The sequence below is a fragment of the Cryptomeria japonica genome, chromosome 3 (assembly GCF_030272615.1).
Source record: "Cryptomeria japonica chromosome 3, Sugi_1.0, whole genome shotgun sequence".
NCBI lineage: Eukaryota > Viridiplantae > Streptophyta > Pinopsida > Cupressales > Cupressaceae > Cryptomeria > Cryptomeria japonica.
Genome location: NC_081407.1, coordinates 711340361 through 711361876, shown reverse-complemented (window position 1 = coordinate 711361876; position 21516 = coordinate 711340361). Strand labels below are relative to the sequence as shown.

General features: G+C 32.0%; 1 protein-coding gene across 1 annotated transcript; it reads right to left on the bottom strand.

Annotated features, from left to right (window-relative positions):
* Positions 1-4392: 4392 nt before the first annotated feature.
* On the bottom strand, positions 4393-5319 carry LOC131069215 (ethylene-responsive transcription factor ERF012-like). The gene has a single exon (XM_058004572.2). It carries the CDS (start codon positions 5317-5319, stop codon positions 4393-4395), a length of 927 nt encoding a protein of 308 aa, XP_057860555.2.
* Between the last annotated feature and the right edge of the window lie 16197 nt (positions 5320-21516).

Genomic DNA, 21516 nt, shown 5'->3' with positions numbered 1-21516 from the left:
TTCAAGCTATTATTTGAGCTTGAACTTCAACTTGAGATTGCAAGGAGACGAGGAACTAAATCATATCCAATACCCATGTTGAGTGGTGCAGTGTTTTCAACACCTTTTTCCCATTACCATACTCCACCTTTATCAAAAACGACATCTTGACTAATAATCCATTACTTTGTGTCAATATTATAGAAGTTGTATGCTTTACTTGCATCTAAATAGATCACAAAGATCCAAACTTGGGGTTTTGCATCCAAATTCTTCCACTTTCTAATCCGAAACATGAACATATGCAGGACAACCAAATACATGAAATTGAGCCACTAAAGGCTTGTTACCACTACAAGCTTCCTCGAGACATATCCTTAACCAAATTTTTAGGGATTCTATTTAGAATGTATACTATTTTGGCTACTACTACTCCTTAATAGAAATTGGAAATATTTATGTACTGTAACATGATTCATGGCATTTCCATTATGCCTTGACTTTTATTTTGGAAACACTATTTTTCTATGGGTATAGGCTATAGTAAGTTGTCTTTCAATGCCATTAGTGCTACAAAAATTAGAAAGTTCTTTCTAATTAAATCCTTCCCCTCTATTTATTCTAAGTACTGAGAAAATAACCACTTTCCTTTTCTATTAAAACCTTAAAGTTGAAGCATTCAAAAACCTCATATTTCTTTTTAAGAAAATAAACCCATTCATGGATGAGAAATCATTAATATTTATGAAAAAAGATTAAGTTTCTCAAGCTCTCAAGGTGATTTTTCCCTCCATGATTTGTTCACTAGGAAGCTATCTCGATGCTTCTTTCCAAGTGTAAACCCTGAACAAACTTCTTCTTTTTCTTGAAATTTTGGAAGTCCTTTGATCATGCTCTTCTTGTGAAGCCAACTTAAACCTTCATGATTGAGATGACCATAACTTTGGTGATATAAGCACAAATTATTTGTGGCGTCCTTGATGGTATGCATTTTAGTAGAAACCAATATGAGATGGAATATTCTAAACTCTATCATACAAGCCCTTGTTATAAGATGATGGTTAACTAATTCATCAAATATTTTGCAGCAGCTATCTTGAAATACAACCTTATAATTTTTTGCTACAACCTACCCATTACATACAATATTATGTTGTAATTTTGGCACATGCAAAGTGAAATAAATAAAAGATATATCTTTATCATCACCAATTTGACTTGACTTCTCACATAGTTATCTAACTTGACAAATGATCATAATTTATCTATCATATGATTTGAGTAACCTCTTTCTAGGAACTATACATCCTTTGAGGGTCCCTTTTCCAAATTATAGGTGAAGAATGTGGAGTGCTTGGAATCTTTAAAAGACTATGCATTATAGTTGGCTCTTATTTTTTTCAAATTAGGTTTTCTTCTTTTTACAATTAGATTCCTAGTGTCCAAGTTGTTTGCAATACCTACACTAGATGCTTCTACAATCCACATAACTTCTTTGTCTTCTTCTATTTCTTCCTCTTCCTCTTCCTATACCACATCATCTATTGTAGAAGAACACCCTTGATATTTATTGGAGTGAAAATGATGTGTTGTAGACTTACCTTCAATTCTTAGAGTAGACTGGAAAGCTTGCACTAGGCTCTTCATAGAATGTTGCATACAATCCTCATTAAACTATAAATAACTTAGTAGCTCTGCAACTTTCAAGGTAGTTAGATCCTTACTTTATTCAATGGCTATCACCATTGGATCAAACTTGGGAGGAAGAGATCTAAGAATTTTCTCTACAATTTTTTTCTCTATGACAATTTTCCCTTGAGTTCTAGTAATAAATTCTTAAATATAATCGTCTTCTTTAATCCTTTGATTTTTAAAATCTCTTCAAAAGGTTTCAAGCCTTGCCAATATTACTTTGCTAAATCCTTGCTATACAATTTGTAGAGTCTCCCATGCATATTTTGACTTCATCACACTAATAAAACGAGGAAAAATTGAAATATCTAATGTGAATTAGATGGCGAAGAGTGCTTGATTGTCCTTCTTATCCTCCTTCAACTAATTTCATTTATTTATAGGTAATAAATTCAAATAATTCTTATCTACTTGCTCATTGTATCCTACTTCTACTAATTCCTAGAGATATTTGGTTAATAGTAGAGTCTCCATCTTTATGCTCCAATCTTTGTAGTTGTCTCTAACGAACGATAGAAACTGAAATGGATGTTGTTCCCTTTTACCATTTTTAAATTTTTGAGAGAAAACAACTACCCTATACAATGAAATTTTTTCAACCAAACTTTAATACCAATCAAAGATGAAAAATAAAATTTCTCCTACACTATACCGATCTGAGAACTTGAGAAATAAAAATCTTCACATTCGCAAACAACTCAATAAATAAAGAAAGAAATTTAAAATCTTCTCTATACTGTGCAAACAACAGAGATCAAATTGAAGACTCTATTATTTCTATTTGAACATTCCTGCTAAAAATAGAAAAAGATTGAGTTAACTACAAGATCTAAGAAAAGAGGAAATTCTCATGCATCGAATGCACCGATCATGCAAGGAAAAGAATGCAATCATCATGCTAAACTAAAGATTATTCTATTGCCTAAAGATATTCGTTGTGTAGCCTCTTTGTTTTCTTTGCAGTATGATTTAATAATTGGAAATTAAATGAATCAAGACTTTTTGAACCATCGAAAAATACAAATTAGATGGTATACGAAGATACTTAGCCCATTTACACTATTTTATAGAACCCTCTTCCTTAGATAGAGATGTGTATTAGCCCATTTGTTTAGAAGAAGCCATATATTTACCCTTATTGGAATAAAAGTGTGAAAAAGAGGTAGTGTTTTAATCGACATTATCTTACGGTGCACTTTTTGATAACATTTATTAATTGAGTGTATGTCATCTGATTCTTTTCTCTTACAATTCAAATTTGATTTGATTTGATTATTCAAAGACCATTTGATAGGTAACCAAATGAATATGAAACACATATAGAAATAAATATAAATATAATATTATCTAAAAATGAATTTGCATTATATAAAACATAATATAAAATGGGATTCCCTACTTAAATATTGTCATTATAATAACTCTAATTGATAATTCTTAATTTTAAACATTTAAAATGATTATAGATGCTAAAATGATTATTAATTAGAATTAAAGTTATGATATATTTGATTAAAATATTTATAATTATTTCATGATTATTGTAAGTTTTCAAATAATAACTAATGAATTATATTTTATATTTATCATATTTTCCAATCTTAAAATTAAATAATTATTATATTAAAATAAAATTATATAATTTAAATTTTAATTAAAAAAAATTAAATCTTATTTTAATTAGTTAAATATATTTTGATTAATTATAATCTTAATCAAATTCAATTTAAAATATAAATAAGTACAAGTGTAATTATAGAATTTAATTAACAACTTAATCTTAAATCTATTTTTTAATTATTATTTTAAACAATATAAATAAAATCTTATTACTTTTACCCTTAATCTTAATAAATTTTAAATCAATTTAAAAAATAAAATAAGACATAAAGCTGAAAGTTTAAAAAGGAATAATAGTTATACTTAAATCTATACCCAATCATTCTACCATACATTAAATTTCTCCTCCTTTTTCGCCACATTCTATACCGTATATATTTTTAAAAGATATTTTTCCATGATTCAAAAAGTTCTGAATCATTTAATTTCCAATTATTACACCGAAGGTGTTTCTTATATGAAATGAACCACCTCTTCTTCAAGATCAATGATGTAAAATGCTTCTTAGATGTCGCGAGACGATTGAAATTACACAGACCGTTCATTATTCTTTATCGCTGTCTGCATCCAATTTACCGCTTTCTGTCAACCACCGTCCACGGTTGTCGGAAGGCCTCCGTTAATTTGCCTCCGTTAATTTGTCTGCCATCCGTGCCATTTTGGTTTGCCAAGGTAAACGTCTGAATCTTCTCTTTTAACTTTTTTACTTTATGTCCTCTTAAGTTTCAATATTCTACTCTAAATTGGAGCAGGCAGTAAATAAAAAATATCTTCTTAAAATATACACCCAGCAAACTGGTAGAGCCAGTCCCAGTAGATATTATTAAAATATTATATTTTTATTTAAAATAAAATTTATAATCGAATTTAAATAATCATAAAGATTTTTACATTTGTCATAAGACGTACTCCGATAATCGATTCATACTGACAATTCTGACACATTAAATGGGAAAAGGACAGCTCTTTTAATAGTGGAGTTTCTATAAACATTTCTGCTTATATACTTACTCCTTGCTGTTTGGCCGGACTCAGACGACTAAACTCATTTTTTATTAAGAGGATTATCCCCTTCTCGTTGTAGACAGCTTGGACGTGCACTTAATGAGGAGGCTTTCCTGACGTCGCCTGGAAAATGGCTTCATCCAATGTACGAAAATCAGTGAAGATTTCAGATGGATTGTAAGGCTGCATCATCTCCTTCTCCTCAGGCAAAAGTAGGGACATCTGAACTCTGTCCTCATAAGATATTTCCTCCGGAGACTGTAGAAAATATTTTGCTACATTCACCTCGCTCATATCTTCTTCTTCCTCCACTCTATGTGCAATCCCTTGATCATTAACGCCTTGGCCAAAATGGGTTAAGGCTTCTTTGTCCTCACTATCCTCCACATTATTGTGGAATCTTGCAGGAACAGAGTCCAACGCTGACCCAGCCGCAATGGCAGTTGTTTGAATAATGTCGGGTGGAGGGTCCATCTCCAATGCAGTTGAGTTGAACTGTGAGTCCGAAAAATTGAAAGACGAAGAGTTGGACCCTCGGAGGCACAAGAGCACATCACTTGATTCACATATCTGCTGTTCTTCTCCTGCAATTTTCTCCTCAACCAATGCATTCCCTTGATCATTAGTAGTTTCTCCACCTCCGGGTGACTTCTCTTTCTCAGCGTTGGGTGCGGTCTCCTCAAAGATTTCATTGTTATTATTATGGAAGTATCTTGCAGGAACGACGTCGCAGGCAGAGCCAACCACAATCGCAGCTGTTCGAATAGCCTGCGGTGATGGATTGCTCTGTGCAGCCGTCAATGCAGTCGAGTTGAACTGCAAGTCTTGGAAATTGAAAGATGTTGCGGTAGGTCCTCGGAGGCACAAGAGCGCAGCGTCATAAGCGCGAGCTGCAGCTTCAGGAGTGAAGTATGACCCCAACGATATGCGCGATCTCTTTCCAGATCGAATCTCGGCTACATATTTTCCCCATTTCCTCTTTCTCACGCCTCGGAATCTCATTTCTTCTCCACCATTAGACATATTGCCACAAGTCTAAAATTTATGTCAACAATTCAAATTTATTACAAAGGCTTGGTCATGCCCCTATTTAACCTTTTGAAAGACATAAAACTTTGAGACAGCAGATTCAACAATACATAGAAGAGTTTTACAGTTCTTTTAACAGAATGAACAATACATAGGAGAGTACTTGATATAGTCAAGAAACCGAAAACAGATATACTCGAGCCTTGTCAAGAAAAGCTGACTGTAATGTCTTGTATAAAGACCTATTGGCAATTTGGCACTCAATTTACAGATCAATCCAAATAAAGGATTGGTTAAGCAGGTAATGCGCCCTTCTTTATGGAGGGTGCCTCCGGAAGGTTCTCAGTTTACAGGGATTCATTAACGCTCCAACATCTGAAAAAATAGATTTACAGATATGTCTGCTGAGGATAAGATAGATAAGGAAGTTATTTAAATACCCCATGAGCTTATAGATCGGACTTTCGTAGGCAGTTCTCACTTCCAGCTTAGGATGAGCTGCAATGGCGAATACTACTGAGGTTGGAGGAGAGAGTCGAATGAATTTGCACACGTTTGGTCGGCAATAAGAGCATAAGATCGGATTGTTAAGTATGTAATAACAGTTTGTTCGGATAAATTTACACACGTTTGGTCGGCAATAAGAGCTTAGCTGGTCTTATTCCCGAACAGAACGTGCTGTACAGAGGAGGGAATGCGTCGTGACGAGTCAACTGGATAGTTTGGACAGTTTGGACAGCCAACAGTACTTATTCCCTTTTCATTAAAAGCCCAGCCTCCAAACTCATACGGCATAGGATCGGATAGCTGGCTAGATAGGTATCTACTGAAAATGATTTGGAAAATTGGTCATTTTTAAATTAGTTCATGAGAGTATGATTGAGAATTATTTTTTTATAAAGGTCGAGAGATAATTCAATGGAGTTCTATGAGTGCCATGCATTGTTGTGAAATAATTCAAGAATTAATGGTTTGAGAGATTGCAAAAAAGATAATTCAAGGATTTAGTTCAAAGCTACCTCTTTCAAGTTTCATGAGGCGACAATAACATATCAAGAGACGCTATGTGTCAAATTCTTGCGGATAGTGTGGTTAATTTAGAATAGATAAAAGTAGAGATGAAGATAGGGAGGAGAGGAGGTAGAGAAATAGAGAGGTAGAGAGATAGAGATAGAGAAAGATATATAGATAGAGATAAAGAGCTAGATAAATGTATAGGGAGAGGAAGATATATATATATATATACAGAGAGAGAGAGAGATGATTTACAAAAACAATGTGAATATGAATATAACATAAATTTAGAAATAACATTCATAGAGAGATGTATACATGCCAAGAGATAAAGGGAGAGAGAATAATATAAAGGTAGAGATGAAGGTAGAAAGAGAGAAAAGAGGGAGACAAATAGATAGAGAGGTATAAATATATTGAAATCCAAATATTAATTAAATTAGCAATATATAATAAACTTATTAAGCTAATAAATAATTAATTAAAAAACAATATCAATTTTTAATTTATTAGAGTTGAGATATTAATAAAATATGTATCCAACAATATAATTTATATAATACTAACAATATTCACATTAATTGAAAGATAAAGTCAATATTTAAAAATTTAAAAAAATATTTTGAAGTTGAATCTTCTTGAAATAAAATACTAAAAAAATAATTAAATTATAGTCAAATCTTAAAGCTAAAATTTTAACTTTTATATTAAAAGTTACAAGTAAAACCAATCATAAAAAGGTTAAAACTAAATGAAGCTTATTAAAAAGGCAAAAAGTGAATTCTATTCTTTTTCTAAATTAAAACTTTGAAAAGCAAAAAAATATTTTTTATCAAATTTTTGTTTTCTATTTTAATTATAATTATAAAATATGATCCAATCATTAATACTATGAATTATAATACAATTAAATTTAAAAACACTTTTATATTCATCAATATTTTAATTGTAATTGCATAAATAAATAAATAAGATTATTGTTAAATTACTTTTATATTGAATAAATAAATAAATAAAATCGATGTTAGAATTGGCGATATTTACTTTTGAACCACAAACTTTCTTATCTGAACAAATATGAAAATAAAAAAATAATTAGCATTAAATGAAAGATAAAAATAAACATTAACAAATAAAAAATTGTTATAAAATTATACTCTACTCCAAATAAAATATTTAAAAATTAAAAACTATATTAAAAATCATAAAGTTTAACTTTTACTTTTATATTAAAAACTATAAGTAAAACTAAACTTTAGAAAGTAAAAAGGTGTGAGATGAGCAGGAATAGGAGGAGCATTGCTAGGGTTTTGAGATAAGATGCAAAGGAGGCAGATGAAGGAGACGACAACGAAGATGAGGATGAGGATGGGGTTGGCACTGGTTTGTATGGTTCGACCTTATTTCATTTTTGGGTTTTGAGTCTATATTTCCTTGTGGTATTTGTTGAAGGAATTCCTTCAATGAGATCCTTCAAGAAAAAAGTTGTGAGAAGCCTTTCATAACCCATTGTTTGTATTGCATTCCCTTTGTTGCATTAGTTCCAAGACAAGGGGTAATTGTAGAAAGGTGGTTTGGGGTGCTTTTCTAAATGTCGTTGTTCTAATTAAGTGATTTTACTAGGTCAAGAACTTGGTTTCCACTAGTTCGGTGCTCCAGCCAAAAGCCTCTTTTCAAAAATGGGTTTCTCAATTTTTGGTTTTTGTGGTCTTGGTGGTCTCACTACTTGTGAATTCCTCCCTTTGCGTGGTTGTGTGGCTGCTATGTAGTAGTCCAAGCCTCTCTACATTTTACCTAATCAAACATTTAGAAAGTTAAAAACAAATATGACCTATTGAAAAATAAAAAGTCAATTAATATTTCTTTTGAAACTTCCAATTAAAAACTAAACAATTATATCCATAAAAAATAATTTATTTTTAATTTTAATGATAATTATGAAATATGATTCAATTATTAGTAAGAAAAAAATAATATATTATTAAACTTAAAAATACTTTTGTATCCATAAAATATGACCTAATTATTAATATTAAAATTATTATACAATATTTTTATTTTTTTTAAATTCATAAATTTTTATTTTTTTTGATAGGTAATTGGCCGAAGCCTGAATAGCTTTTGACTGGAGCTATGAACCAGTGGGGCCACAGTAGGGGGCCCATCCCCATTACATATCTTTGAATTATTATTATTATTATTATTATTATTATTATTATTATTATTATTATTATTATTATTATTATTATTATTATTATTATTATTATTATTATTATTATTATTATTATTATTATTATTATTATTATTATTGTGTTTGATTAGATTGACCCCAAGACCTTCCCCATCTTATGGAAGGCCAAGAGTCACAGCTTAGAATTCCTCTTTAGATGTTGCTATTGGGAGTTGAACTTGGGTCTCCACCATGAGAACCCAGTGTTTTAACCAGTTAAGCTCAACCCCTTGGACATAACTTTTTTTATTTTAATATAAATAATTTATTGCATAAATAAATAAAATACATGCTAAAATTGATTATACCTATTTAATTTTGCACCCAATTATTTTTACTATCATCCCACGTGACACAAATCCTCTGTGATTATCTCAATAAATGAATCCAAATTGAGGGTTGCATGATGGTCAAATTCACCAAAGTTTGAGTGAAATGATAGAGTAGGTGCTTCTTACGTTGTTGTGGGGAAGGAAATTAAAAATAATAAATCATTTCTAATGTAGATATTAAATACTTTTATATTTTAGGGTTTTTTAAATGCTAAATTTAGTTAAGGTTTTTGAATGGGTAGATAATAAATATTTGATTGATCTTTAGCTAAATCCTTTTGTGTTTTATTCCGGCCATTTTTCCTTTTTCCTTGTCTCTTATAGAATTCTAGAAATGAAGACCATGGGTTTCTAGATTAAAAAAAGAAATTTCATTGTGTTTTCATACATTGTCTTTTGCTAGTTATGTTATTTGTTTTCTCACCTTATTATTGTCTTCATTGTTTCATACTCCAATCTCGTAAGAAAATTTAATATTTTATAAAAACCATACTGAAATATTTGATGTAATGTATTAAATGAATCAAAATTTGTAAAATTGAATTTTACACTTATGAAATGAATAGAAATAAAAAAAAGTGGCATTTTTACAATCATTTAAAATAAAAATTATATATAGACTATAGGATTTTGGTTCAAAATTTTAAATTCTATGCAATGTTTGGTTAAACTAATGACAATAGAATTCAATGAACGTAATAGTATCCTTCCTTGGTAGAAACTAATAATGGGAGAGAAATGTTAGAAACAATATTATAATACATATTTTAGGTGGTTGTAGATGTATAGTTAGTAGTTCCATTAATTATGTTAATATATCTTCATCATTTCTCCATGTATTATGTGTTTAAATATGCCTCTATACATTGAGTAAAGATCAACATGATTAAGCATTATCTCTCTTCAAATACTTGAAAACCTAAAAAGCTTAAGAATTTTATTCTATAATGATGCATTTCCTCATAAAGAAGAATTTTACATGGAAGAAATATGATGCATGATAACTAATATATATTGTTTCATGGAACTATACTCAGCTATAAGAATAGATTCCATCATGATGTTTCTTATGCAAATCATTACCTTCATCTCTATACAAGTTCAATATACTAGCTTAATGTTTAAATTTAATATCCTTTTGTTCATTCATCTTACTTTCTTAAAAATAGTTTTGACTTAAGAATGGGTGAATCCATCTTCAATTTAACAAAATATAAATCAAATGAAAGTGGGCTTTGGATCATCTTGATTTGTTGAACATGTTTTCTTCTTCCTTGTATATTCTATACATTCAGTGCAACATAATTGTTGAAACTTATTATTCATGTTTAGATTCCCCCTTACCCCTAGGAGTTTCCTAACTTGTAGAAATGTAGAAAATTATCTTGGAATTCATTTTTACTCGCGCATTTTATATTAATAAAAAAAATTACAAAAAATAATTATATATTCAATTTAAAAATAAGCTAGGTTTTAGTTATTCTTGAGAAAGATAAATCACCTAAAAATATTGCTTTGATAAAATACTAGGGATAAAGTAGACCAACGTATCTCCTTTCTCCTCTCTCCTACAATTACTTCTCAAAATGTGATTGGTAACCACAAGACTAAAGGTGTATATGTAAAGTATTGAATTTGAGTCCCGAAAAGAACACCCTTCCTCTTCATACTGGATTAACATATGTCAGAAAAGATTGACAGGTGGGTGAGAGAAGAAGTATAGAATTTAAGTTGAGCAGAGAAGATACATGCAGTTAGACATGTGGAACAGTATGCCTTTAGAAGATATTTGCCGTGATTTTTCAAAATATTTTTTATTTATGCTTTTCACAATGTTATTCTCCTTCGACATGTATATAGGTTTACTTATAAGTATGTTGTTTCTTGACACTCTGGGCATCAATTTATCGAATCTCAGTCTTCTCGAACATGAGAATGGTGACATCTAACTTTGATGTGCCAGAAGAATGTCTTTTGCAATTAGTATGCTACACCTAGATCTTCTTCTCTCCCCTATCTTTTTAAAGCAAAAACCAGATAGCTTGAATTTGCTTCTGCCATCGAAATGGGAAGTTGTACTATTGGAATACTTTGTATTCAACACTTATTGAATTCGGGACTAGTAATGAATGGGGAGAGCAGCAACTAATTTCCTTCTGGTCTTGGGAGTCCAGTGTCCAGATTTTATGAAATAATGGGTACGTGCTTTGCTCTTGGAATTATTCAGTTTAAATTATTTTTAGTGGGAAGTGAACGTGTAAAGTTTCTCATGCATAGTGTGATTAGTTAGGCTCTATAGATTCACCATAGGTACGGTTGTTTTACTCTGGTGTTCCAAGATGATTTGAGCAGGGGCTATGCATTCCTTCGCATTCTTAATGACTTGGAAATTAGTTTTTTTTCAATCTCAATTCTAATGAAATGCTGGAAGGTGTTCTTGAAATATTTTCATAGAAATGAATGTTAGTGTATGATGTTTTTAAAACTGACCATGATAGCACCTCAGCTTTAGTGGTAGAGGCAAAAGCAATTTTTTTATTAGTTGTTAATTCAGTGTTATCTTCAATTGTATTTGTAAGCAAATTTTTTTTTAATTGTTAATCAGTGTTATCTTCAACTGTATTTGTTGTGTTAGAAGAATCAGATCTTCTACTTGTTCAAAGTTTTTATTAATTGTTCTTCTACTACAAGAGAATGCATTTTGTTCTTATAGTTGTTGAAGATTTCTTTTAGTTGTATTTCTCTACTAGAATAAGAAAATTTATTTTATTTTTCAAATAATTAAAAGGTTAGTTTCTAATGCTTAATGTAATAGAAGTGGCCTTCACTCTTGATAGTAAAGAAGAAAGATACAAATATATTAAAATCCACGGATGACCAAAAGTAGGTCAATGGGACCCACGAGAACAACACAAGAAGGCAGTTGCAGGAACTAGGTTACAAAAGGTTGTAGAATAGAGCAATTAGATAGGGAAAAAAAAAATCAAATATGAGTAGTTCAACCACATTTTAATCTGTCAAACTGTTTTGACCAAAGTTGAACTTGTCATTTAGACTTAAACAAGGTCAGACTCATAAGGATGGAATAATATTTGCAGTGACAGTTTGTCAGTGTAAAAGCATAATTCAAAATATTGCCAAATACCTACAAAAAATGCGAATACTCAAAAGTTGATCTCCTGAAGGAGAAACGTAAACTTGTAGCTAAATCAATGCAAGTCTGAGTCATGGATTCATTATGAGTACTTGTTGTTGCATCTACAACACAACAAAACTGTGCCCCAACAGCTGGTTAAACCTTGCACAATGTGTAATGTGGCCCACAACAAAAGATGCCTTTGTTTGCAGTGTGGTTTGTCCCTTTTGCATCTATGTGTAAGGGGTTTAATTGAAAAGGTAATAGCAGTAATATTGAAAAGCTATTCAATAGTAAAACCAGTAAAAAATACTAAAAAAAATGCACTACAAGTTTAATCTACAATTAAGAAGTATAGAACATAAGTTTCAAACCATAGAGGAATTTTTTATTTAACTCCATTTTACACTGACCAAATCACTGGAAAGCGTTAAGCATGTGGTCTTCTCGAAATTAATGATCTCCAAATTCCTGTATTTTTGTATGGTATCAAATCCCGAACATCCACTAGGTAAAGAAAAAACTATATCAAAAATTAACTTAAACTACTTTTGTGTGGTGTAAATGAATATGTAGTATTCATAAACTTAAACTGAAATTCTATATTGTGATATTAATGTTGTTGGATGTCATAATCCTTTTGGTTGAATGGATTACAAAGACTCCGTGACGACATTCTTCAAAACTTTGAAGATAAGTATAGCGTCCTTGACCTCTGTAAAAAAATTGTTTGCTTTAACATCCGCTAGTTAGATTTTTTTTAAGTTTAAAAAAATTCCTGTTTTAAAAGGGCCAACAGTTAGTTGATATCGATAAATAAGTCTCAGAATGTGATTGAAAATCCCATGCAAATTTAGGTTTTGACTTAGTTTCTTTCACTACAAATTTTTGGATAAAAACAACACCAACCAAATGAAACGTGGCTATATAATGAAGTTAATCATGGACAATGTAGAAGAGTCCACATACTAGGTACATATGTCTGTAGTAGCCGTATGCCAAAACTCTATATCACCACATAGTATTAATTGGGAAGTTATAAAACGTCCTCCATAGAAATGGCCAGACATTAAGAAATTTTTTCCTAATTCAGTAGTTTTTTTATGTTTGATTAACCTATATAAAGCGTAGCAATAAAAAGAAATGGCATCTGAGCAGGAGCTATTTGAAAAGGCCAGGAATGGAGACTATGGTCCCTGAAGGCACACGAGGAAAAATATTGGATGCTTAGGAACGTCTTGCAGAAGATAATTAACTCGCCGCATAAATTGGGTTCCTCTAGCCAATAAAGAGAATAAAAAATGGAAATCAGCTAGAGAACATACCTTCTGAGAATTAAAGTAAGCATTTGGATATGGGTAGATTCAGGACCCTTGCCAGATGTTCTTTTCATGTACAAAATTTGCACGACGCCTTCATTGTTGGCGTTTGCTTGCTCCTCTACTTTCTGGTTGTCTTCCATGGCTATCGAGATTGTGAGAAATAATTAGGTTAACAAGCAAAATATGAGGTTAAACACTTTCTTGCATTCCATTGTTGCTTGCAGCTCGTTGGGAGTCAATTTGAGAGGCAAAGGAGTTTCGATAAAATTTGGAACTTGGGGCACACATTTTTGTGGCAAATGAGTTTACCAGGCATATCTGTGTGGGAGAATTGGTTGTGTATGAATTTATGAAAGGAGTAAGTTCTTAACTTACATTTTTTAAGATTATCGAAAATCAAATATGCCCATGGCTATTTCTATTCTTAAAAATGCGATCAAATACATGCATATTATGTTTAACTTTTAATCTAATAATTTCATTAAACTATTGTCCAGATAAATTTTACGAACTTCCTATTTGTCACATTTACAATTTCATTAAACTATTGTCTAGATAAATTTTATGAACTTCCTATTTGTCACATTTACAATTTTTGGAAGCCTGGCTTGCAATTTTGAAGAGGGGTTTCTCATTTATGATATTCAAAGGATCTACATCAGCTTATTTTTTGAATGATTACTAGTATAATATCATGGATTTCATTCTAGGGCTTCAGTAACTGTATAATAAGGGAAAAAATTACATAGTACATAGAGTGGCTAAAATTCCAGACTTTTTATGGGGTTTTAGTAACTATGTAACAAGAAAAAAATTACCTAGTAAATAGGGTGGCTTAAATTCCACTAACCATTCATGCACACCTAAACGGAGAGGTCGAGCACACCCAAAGAAGGGGGAAAATGTTTTCTAATTCACCAGAACTAATCCTCCAAACTATTCAAGTTGCAGAGCAAGCTATCTGAAAATGAAATGAAAAACAAAATCGTCTTTAACAATCTTCTAATTAAAAAAACATAAGTTACAAACAAAATATTGCAAACCTGTGTGTTGGATAGACTAATGTTCACCTGCAAATACCATAGAATGGCAGGAAAGGTTGAGCGACTAATTTTCACCTGCAAATAAACAAAATCGTCTTTAACAATCTTCTAATTAAAAAAACATAAGTTACAAACAAAATATCGCAAACCTGTGTGTTGGATAGACTAATGTTCACCTGCAAATACCATAGAATGGCAGGAAAGGTTGGGCGACTAATGTTCACCTGCAAATACCATAGAATGGTAGGAAACGTTAGGCACCACAATATTATGCATTCAATATGCATCGAAGGGTGATTAATCTTCTGTAGATGTGTAGTACCGTGCATTTAATATTCACTCAAAATGAAATATTTTCTGGAGTCTTCCGATAGACGTGCATTTAATATGCACTCAAAATGAAATATTTGCCAAACTTTTGGAATAGATCGAAATAAGTTAAGTTATTTTTAACTTTGAAAATTTTTTTTTAAAAATTTACAATACCTGTTTCCCCATGAGGCAATAGGACAACAGAAAAGTAATAATATTTAAATCATAAAAATAAGTAATAATATTTAAATCATAAAAATAGGTTAAAAAATTCGAACTATAGAAAAGCAATGAAATATTTTTAAATTGTTTAATGTGAATTGATTAGCATGAAAACTAAATTGATTCAAATTTCTATCTTTAAACAACTATTAGTACATACTCAACTATGAAATCGTTATCACCTATGCGGGTGGAGGCTCAGCTTTTAAGGAAAAAGAAATGGAAAGTACCGACTGATTCTGTGGTAGAAGCAGATTCCAGTTGCCAATGTACTGTTTGTTGAAATCCAGTCGACTCATCGCAACGAATTCTCTCTCTACCAAGCGTCTCGTTGGGAATAAACTCTTGCCAATGTACTGTTTGTTGAAATCCAATTGACATATATTGCCTTGGTTTATATTTTCTATTTAATGTAAGAATAGTCAAATTTAGAAACTGCCTAAATAATTCATTTTAGCAAATGTGTTGAGGGATTTAGGTTAAGAAAAAATGAAAAAAATCTCTGTAACTCGGATGATTCTCCAATCCAGGGTTTTGCCCCGTTGTAAGGGTCTTCTAGACCAGGTTGTGGAGGAGGGCATACGACCTCCTCCATGCATGTAATCCACCTCTCCTTCTCTTTCTTTTTCCTTGCTATTAATATTGGCTCGTGTTGGTTTTCTTTCCCTTTAGTTCCTGTGTAAGGTTTGATTAATGCGCTTGAATGGATGGCAATCTGACCGTTGAGGCATTTAATTCAGATGAACATGCCATTAATTTTGGGGTTGCTACTATGAGTGGCACTAAATCATTTAAGGTGACACTTATTAATCCCCCGCTATCTATCCCTAACTTGGTGAAGTTTGATGCAAAAGTCTTTGCCCTGTCTAAAGGTAATGGCAACACAGGAGAAGGAGGTAAGCAAAATACCCTTTCTCTATCTCGCCTTTGCATCACTCATAGTTTAGATATGATTAATTCTTTGAATAATGAGTAATCTAGGTTAAAAAATATAACTGTGTTTCTTGTAGCTGTGGATACTACTAAATGCTTAGCCTGCAAATATTTGGATGAATGACAAAATATTTGGATTTTAAAATTAGGTTTTCATTTTTGCTTCTGTAGAATAATTTAGAATGGGGTTATTTATCATTTTCTTTAATGATGCTAAGTCACAGAAGACAATAATCAAGAAGCAATATTGGTCCATTGGGAAATGTACATTTAGGGCCCTTATATGGCCAGTCAAGGCTATTAGAAATGAAATCTTAGACCTCTCATGCCCTAGGTGGATCGTTATTAAAAACCTTCCCCTGTTGTTGTGGAATTTTATTCCCCAATGTATAGAATCCATTGGGAAAGTACTCAAGGTGGATAACACTCACTCCCTGGTTCCCCACATGGATGCTAGGGTTTTAATATCTATCAATCCAAGAAAAGATCTTCCAAAGTTTGTTGAAATTAATATTGAGGAAGATCCCATGGTCTGTGTACTTGAAACTTTGGGTGGGATTAATGCTTGCTTCCTATGCAAATGTGAAGGGCACGTTTGAAGAAATTGCCCTATTTTAGCAAAATGCAAGCCCCTCGCTAATTCTAATGACACTTCTAGTGATCACCTTGTGCAACCCAATGGTGAACCTGTCATCTCTCTTTAGGCTCTACCCAATCATGTAGAGGATGCACAAGGTCCTATATTGAAGCACCTCGATTCTCTTAAAGAGGCAGTGAGGGCTATGGTTAACACTTTGTCTGCTAGTCTTCCCATCCTTGATGAGTCTTCTAAATTTGGGAATTTTAATGTCGATCCCCTCCCTTATTCGATCATAGCCATGTCGTTATCACAAATAAGGGATCCCAAGTTTGATAATTCAGACCAATTTGTGCATCCTAGGACACACAAGGTCAGGAGGAAGAATGGATAACAACTTTCTCAATATAAGCTTAAGATTTATAAGGTTTCAATTATGGATGTGACTCACTATTCTAATGAACCCTCTCTTATTGATCCTACCTCTGTCCTAATGTATTATGACTCTCAAATTCTATTGTATGTGGTTAGTTTGGTTAAAGAAGATAATCGTTATCCCATCAATTCTCTAGTTACAAGCATTGAGGAAAGGAGATACTCTAGTATGAAGCTGAGCAATGCATTTTACCTGGTTACTCCCACAGGGGGATCAGACTCTTAAACTCTCTAACAATTTGACATTCTTGTGGAGCCTCACAATAACGAGCCCCAAGATGGCAAGAGTGGCAAGCCCTCCCTTCCTTGGTGATAATCAGACTACCCCCTCCCATCACCTTGGTCTTAGCACATCTTCGACCATTGATAACTAGAACTTTAAACTTGACAGTGATGATGCTTTTTATGATGTTATTACTGTGGACCCACTTATTAGGAATAAGGCCTCTAATGAAGCCCATGACTTAGGCATTGTTTTGTATGACAAATCTAGAATGAGCCTTTGTGATTATCTCATTGAAGCTCATTCTTTATAATTGGATCTGGAGACTAGGTCCCTGTCTAGTGATTTGATCACTAAAGAGAAGCAAATTCTAGGTCATGATCACTAAAGAGGAGCAAAGACATTATGATAATTGTGGCTATTTAATTACATGTTGATTCAACTTCACAATGAGCTTCGTTGATACTAATTTAATTCCTCTAACATACCTTTGATATCAATGATAACATGTGTTCAAAACATAGGTGCCAAATAGTATTTCAAAGAAAATCTATAACTTACCAACCCAAAAAATTATTAGTAATCCAATAAGTGAGCCTTTTCTTAATATTAACAAAAAACTACTACAACAAAGTAGGATAAACTTGAAAAGAAAAGGGTATGCCTAGGAAGTAGAAATATTAGCCATGCTTAATCATTTTTTACTTAAATTATCTAAGAAACCCAACTTGGGAACACAGGTTACCTATATCACTGCTCAATCCTTCTACAGTCATTAAATGCTCAAGTTGGAAGCAAGACAAAAAGGTATCAAGATAATAAAGATCTTAATCAATATTATTCTCATCCTCAATAAGAGTGAGAAATGATTCATCAATTAAACGATAATTTATTTAAAGGTGGGCACCAAACTTTTTACTTTATTGATCAACAAAAAGAGGGATATATACAATGAACAATGGAACAATGCAGGTAATAGGTAGTGTAACTATCATAAACAATTAACACGAAACAATTACACCAAATTTCCCCACTTAATACATTTTTCCTACAAATGTACCCATGAAATCATAAAATTCACCTTGCCCTAGGGAGTCCCCCTTGAGGCTTACATACTAGAAATCATTCATTACATAATGTGAATACATATTTTTGAGAACATCTTCTCTTGAAGAAGTAAATCTTGAACCAAGTGGGGCTCTATCAAGGTGTCCCTTGACTCTCATAAAAGTGTAGGTTTGAGTTGTGTTCTTGAGCTCTCTATCTCGAACTCTTGAAACATAGAGCCATGAATTATTTGACAACAATCCCTAAGAGATACAACAAATCTCCATCATTTTCTAGTGACCTCAAAAGGGTCTAATTCTTGATCATATTTTTTGAAGCTTATAGGACGACAATTCATTTTGAGATCAACACCAAATCCCAAACTCATCTCCAAAACATGCCCTTGACAATACATTTATTCATCAAATCCATTAGCTTCAACAAATAATGACAAAAAGAAAAGCATAAACCAAAAATGCCAAAAAACACTTCTCATGCAAAACACCATCTCAAAAAAAGAAGCTAGCTTGAGATGATGAAAATCCTCCATCCTCCAATGTTGCCAGCCTCCAATAATACATGTTAGTCCTTGTCCAAAAATAGCACCAAAGGAAGCATTACAATATCTAATAGATGGATAGTATGTATAATAAACTCTTGACCAATCATTTCATCAATAAGCCCATACTTTAAAGCTTCCACTAGAGACGTGTTATTGTCTCAACTACCAACAATTTCATGATGCCTCAAGATAAAGCTAGATGTTAAGCCTCCTTTACCCAACTTTACAGCATTTCCTCCTTATCAACTGTATAAAAGAAATGGTTGACAGTTTTTAATGACTTTTCCTTAGAATACCTATATCAAAATCTAATGAAAACATCAACAATAAACTTTGTCAAGCCAATATTTTCCATATAGATCAAGGCCACCATGCAAATCTTTTAATATTTCCCAACAATATTCATTCACACATCTTTCAAAAACTGTTTAGGCAATTCCACGATAAGAAAAAAGATAATGAAAAAACTGAACTTCTCCAATACAAATGGCCAATAGTATTTTTTCCTTCTAATATAAGCACACATTTGAACACAAATTCAGTAAATTTGAAAAAAATTAGACCACCTTTCTATGCAGATATCTTTACTGTCTCCATTCATTGCAGGTGCAACTTTCATCTTTCACACCCTTTCATGTCCTTTTAATATTTCAGTTCAATCAGTTTCCCCATTGTGAAAGCGTTTATGAGTTTATATTTTTAATTGAAATGTTCAACTCTCAAAAATATCTGATTTAATAAGTTGTGCAACAAATGGGAAGCCATTTGTAAACCATGTCTGTTACAAATCTGTAAAAAACGTTCACTAGTTAAGGCATGCAAATCCCCAATTGTATCAAGAAACAGTTACTCTAACTGAATAAACTTTAGGAAATTTCATTTGAAACAAAAATGCACAATTGTTATATTTAACGCCTTCTTTTCAATGCAGAGTTCGGTACTTTTATCATCTAAATCATAAAATCTGCAGTCTAAGAAACTTCATACGCCCATTAAAGACATATATATCAGTAAGATTGACGAAAAGGATGGTGGACAAAGCATTTGCATTCGGAAAAAATCTTGACATCTTAGTGTTTAATTCCTTCAATGCTCAAGCCGGGAGAAAGAAGAGACTTCTGCAAAACAAACGCCAACACAACTCTCACGACAACTAACACACACTTCTCACTGATACTTACGCACAACAGTTACGCAACATTTTTAGCTAGATAGTAGATTTGGGAAGAGAAATCGCTTTGGCTAGGGATTGAGAGATAGCAATGGCTAAAAGATATCCAAATTTTGAACATGATATACATGGAGAACTAGAGAAGAAGGTAGCCTTAATGGATAGAATAAAAATCTCCATAAGTTGGGATTATTGGACATTAATAGTAATTTAAGTGGAGGCATCAACAAATAACTTCTGCATAGAATAGAATAGATAAAGCATTTGGCCTAAAACCAATATCATAGAGCACTATTAGAATAAACAACCATTCAATATAGTCATAGGCTTTAGATACTCTCTTATTAAAAATGGTAGGCTATTTAGAATGTCGAGTCCATTGCAATGACCCTTCCCATATATTAATAATATCATCTTGGATGTATTTGTATTTGTATTTGATTAAGTTGGTTTCTTAATAGAAATCAATTCAGGAAGCAAAAGCCTATGTTAAAGATCCAAAGCTTTGGCAATAATATAATAAGAAATACTTAAAAGAGTGCTAGACCTTCAATTGTAAATGTCTTCTAGATCTCAAGGTTTAGGTATAAATTTAGTATTTCCCTTGTTGGCCATCTTTCATTAAGATACGGATTAAAATATCCAAGATAAATCTTTTAGAGCTTATTGTTGGAGTAAATAACTTATCTATTAATTATTCTCTTAATTGCATTAATTCACTAAATAATCGATGTCTTATTTAGTAATTAGTTATTGGCATTTATTAGTTAGTTAATTAATTAACTACAAATAATTAATTAATATTTATCTCCATGCATAATGCAAACTAGGAAAATCAAATTATGTTTAGATTTTCGAGAGTTTCGTGCGTTAATTAGTCTATTATGCTATTTCTGCATACATGACCGATTCATGCATTGTGTTTCAAACTCTCAGTCTATCTTGTAGACTCTACCATTTAGGGTTTCTATCTTTAGAGTTAGATTTCTTTATAAGTATATCATATCCTTCATTGTAATTAAGCAATTTCAAAGCAATACATTCAATTATTGTTAATTGTCTTCAATTGTCTTTGTTGTTCAATTTTCTCTTATTGTGTGATAGGTATTCTTGCAGAAGATAACTGGTCTTGTGCGATTCGCATTCCACGAAATGTAACATGGTATCATATCTCTAGATATGAAGATTCCTGTTTGTTTTTTTAGAAATTATCTCAAATTTACATAACAAATTGTTCACCTTGGGTTAATTTTGAGCTCACCATCAGTTCCACAAGGCTCGAGAAAGTCAAGATTGCCTTTCGTTTCACTAAAATCCTATATACAGAGTCCATTTTGCAAGGGTTCGAAGTTCGAGGGTTTTTCTCTATTCCAGAGGGTATCTGAAAAATTGAAGCATTTTGGACCCAAAAAGACTTCACGGTTGGATTTAGAAGGCTAATTCCATGAATTTTGATATATAACTTGCCTATTTTCGGTCAAAGGGGCATTTAAGACATAATTTTTTATTGGCACACTTTTCGAGGCATGAAAATCCGTACGGTCATACCTGCATCAACGTCAAAACTTTTTCCATAAAAAAAAATCAACTGGCTGGTTAAAAAAAATTAAAAATTGATTGTGGGTTTTTCAA

Coding starts and splice junctions, on each gene's coding strand:
- LOC131069215 (XM_058004572.2), bottom strand. CDS start 5,319: ATGTCTAATGGTGGAGAAGAAATGAGATTCCGAGGCGTGAGAAAGAGG.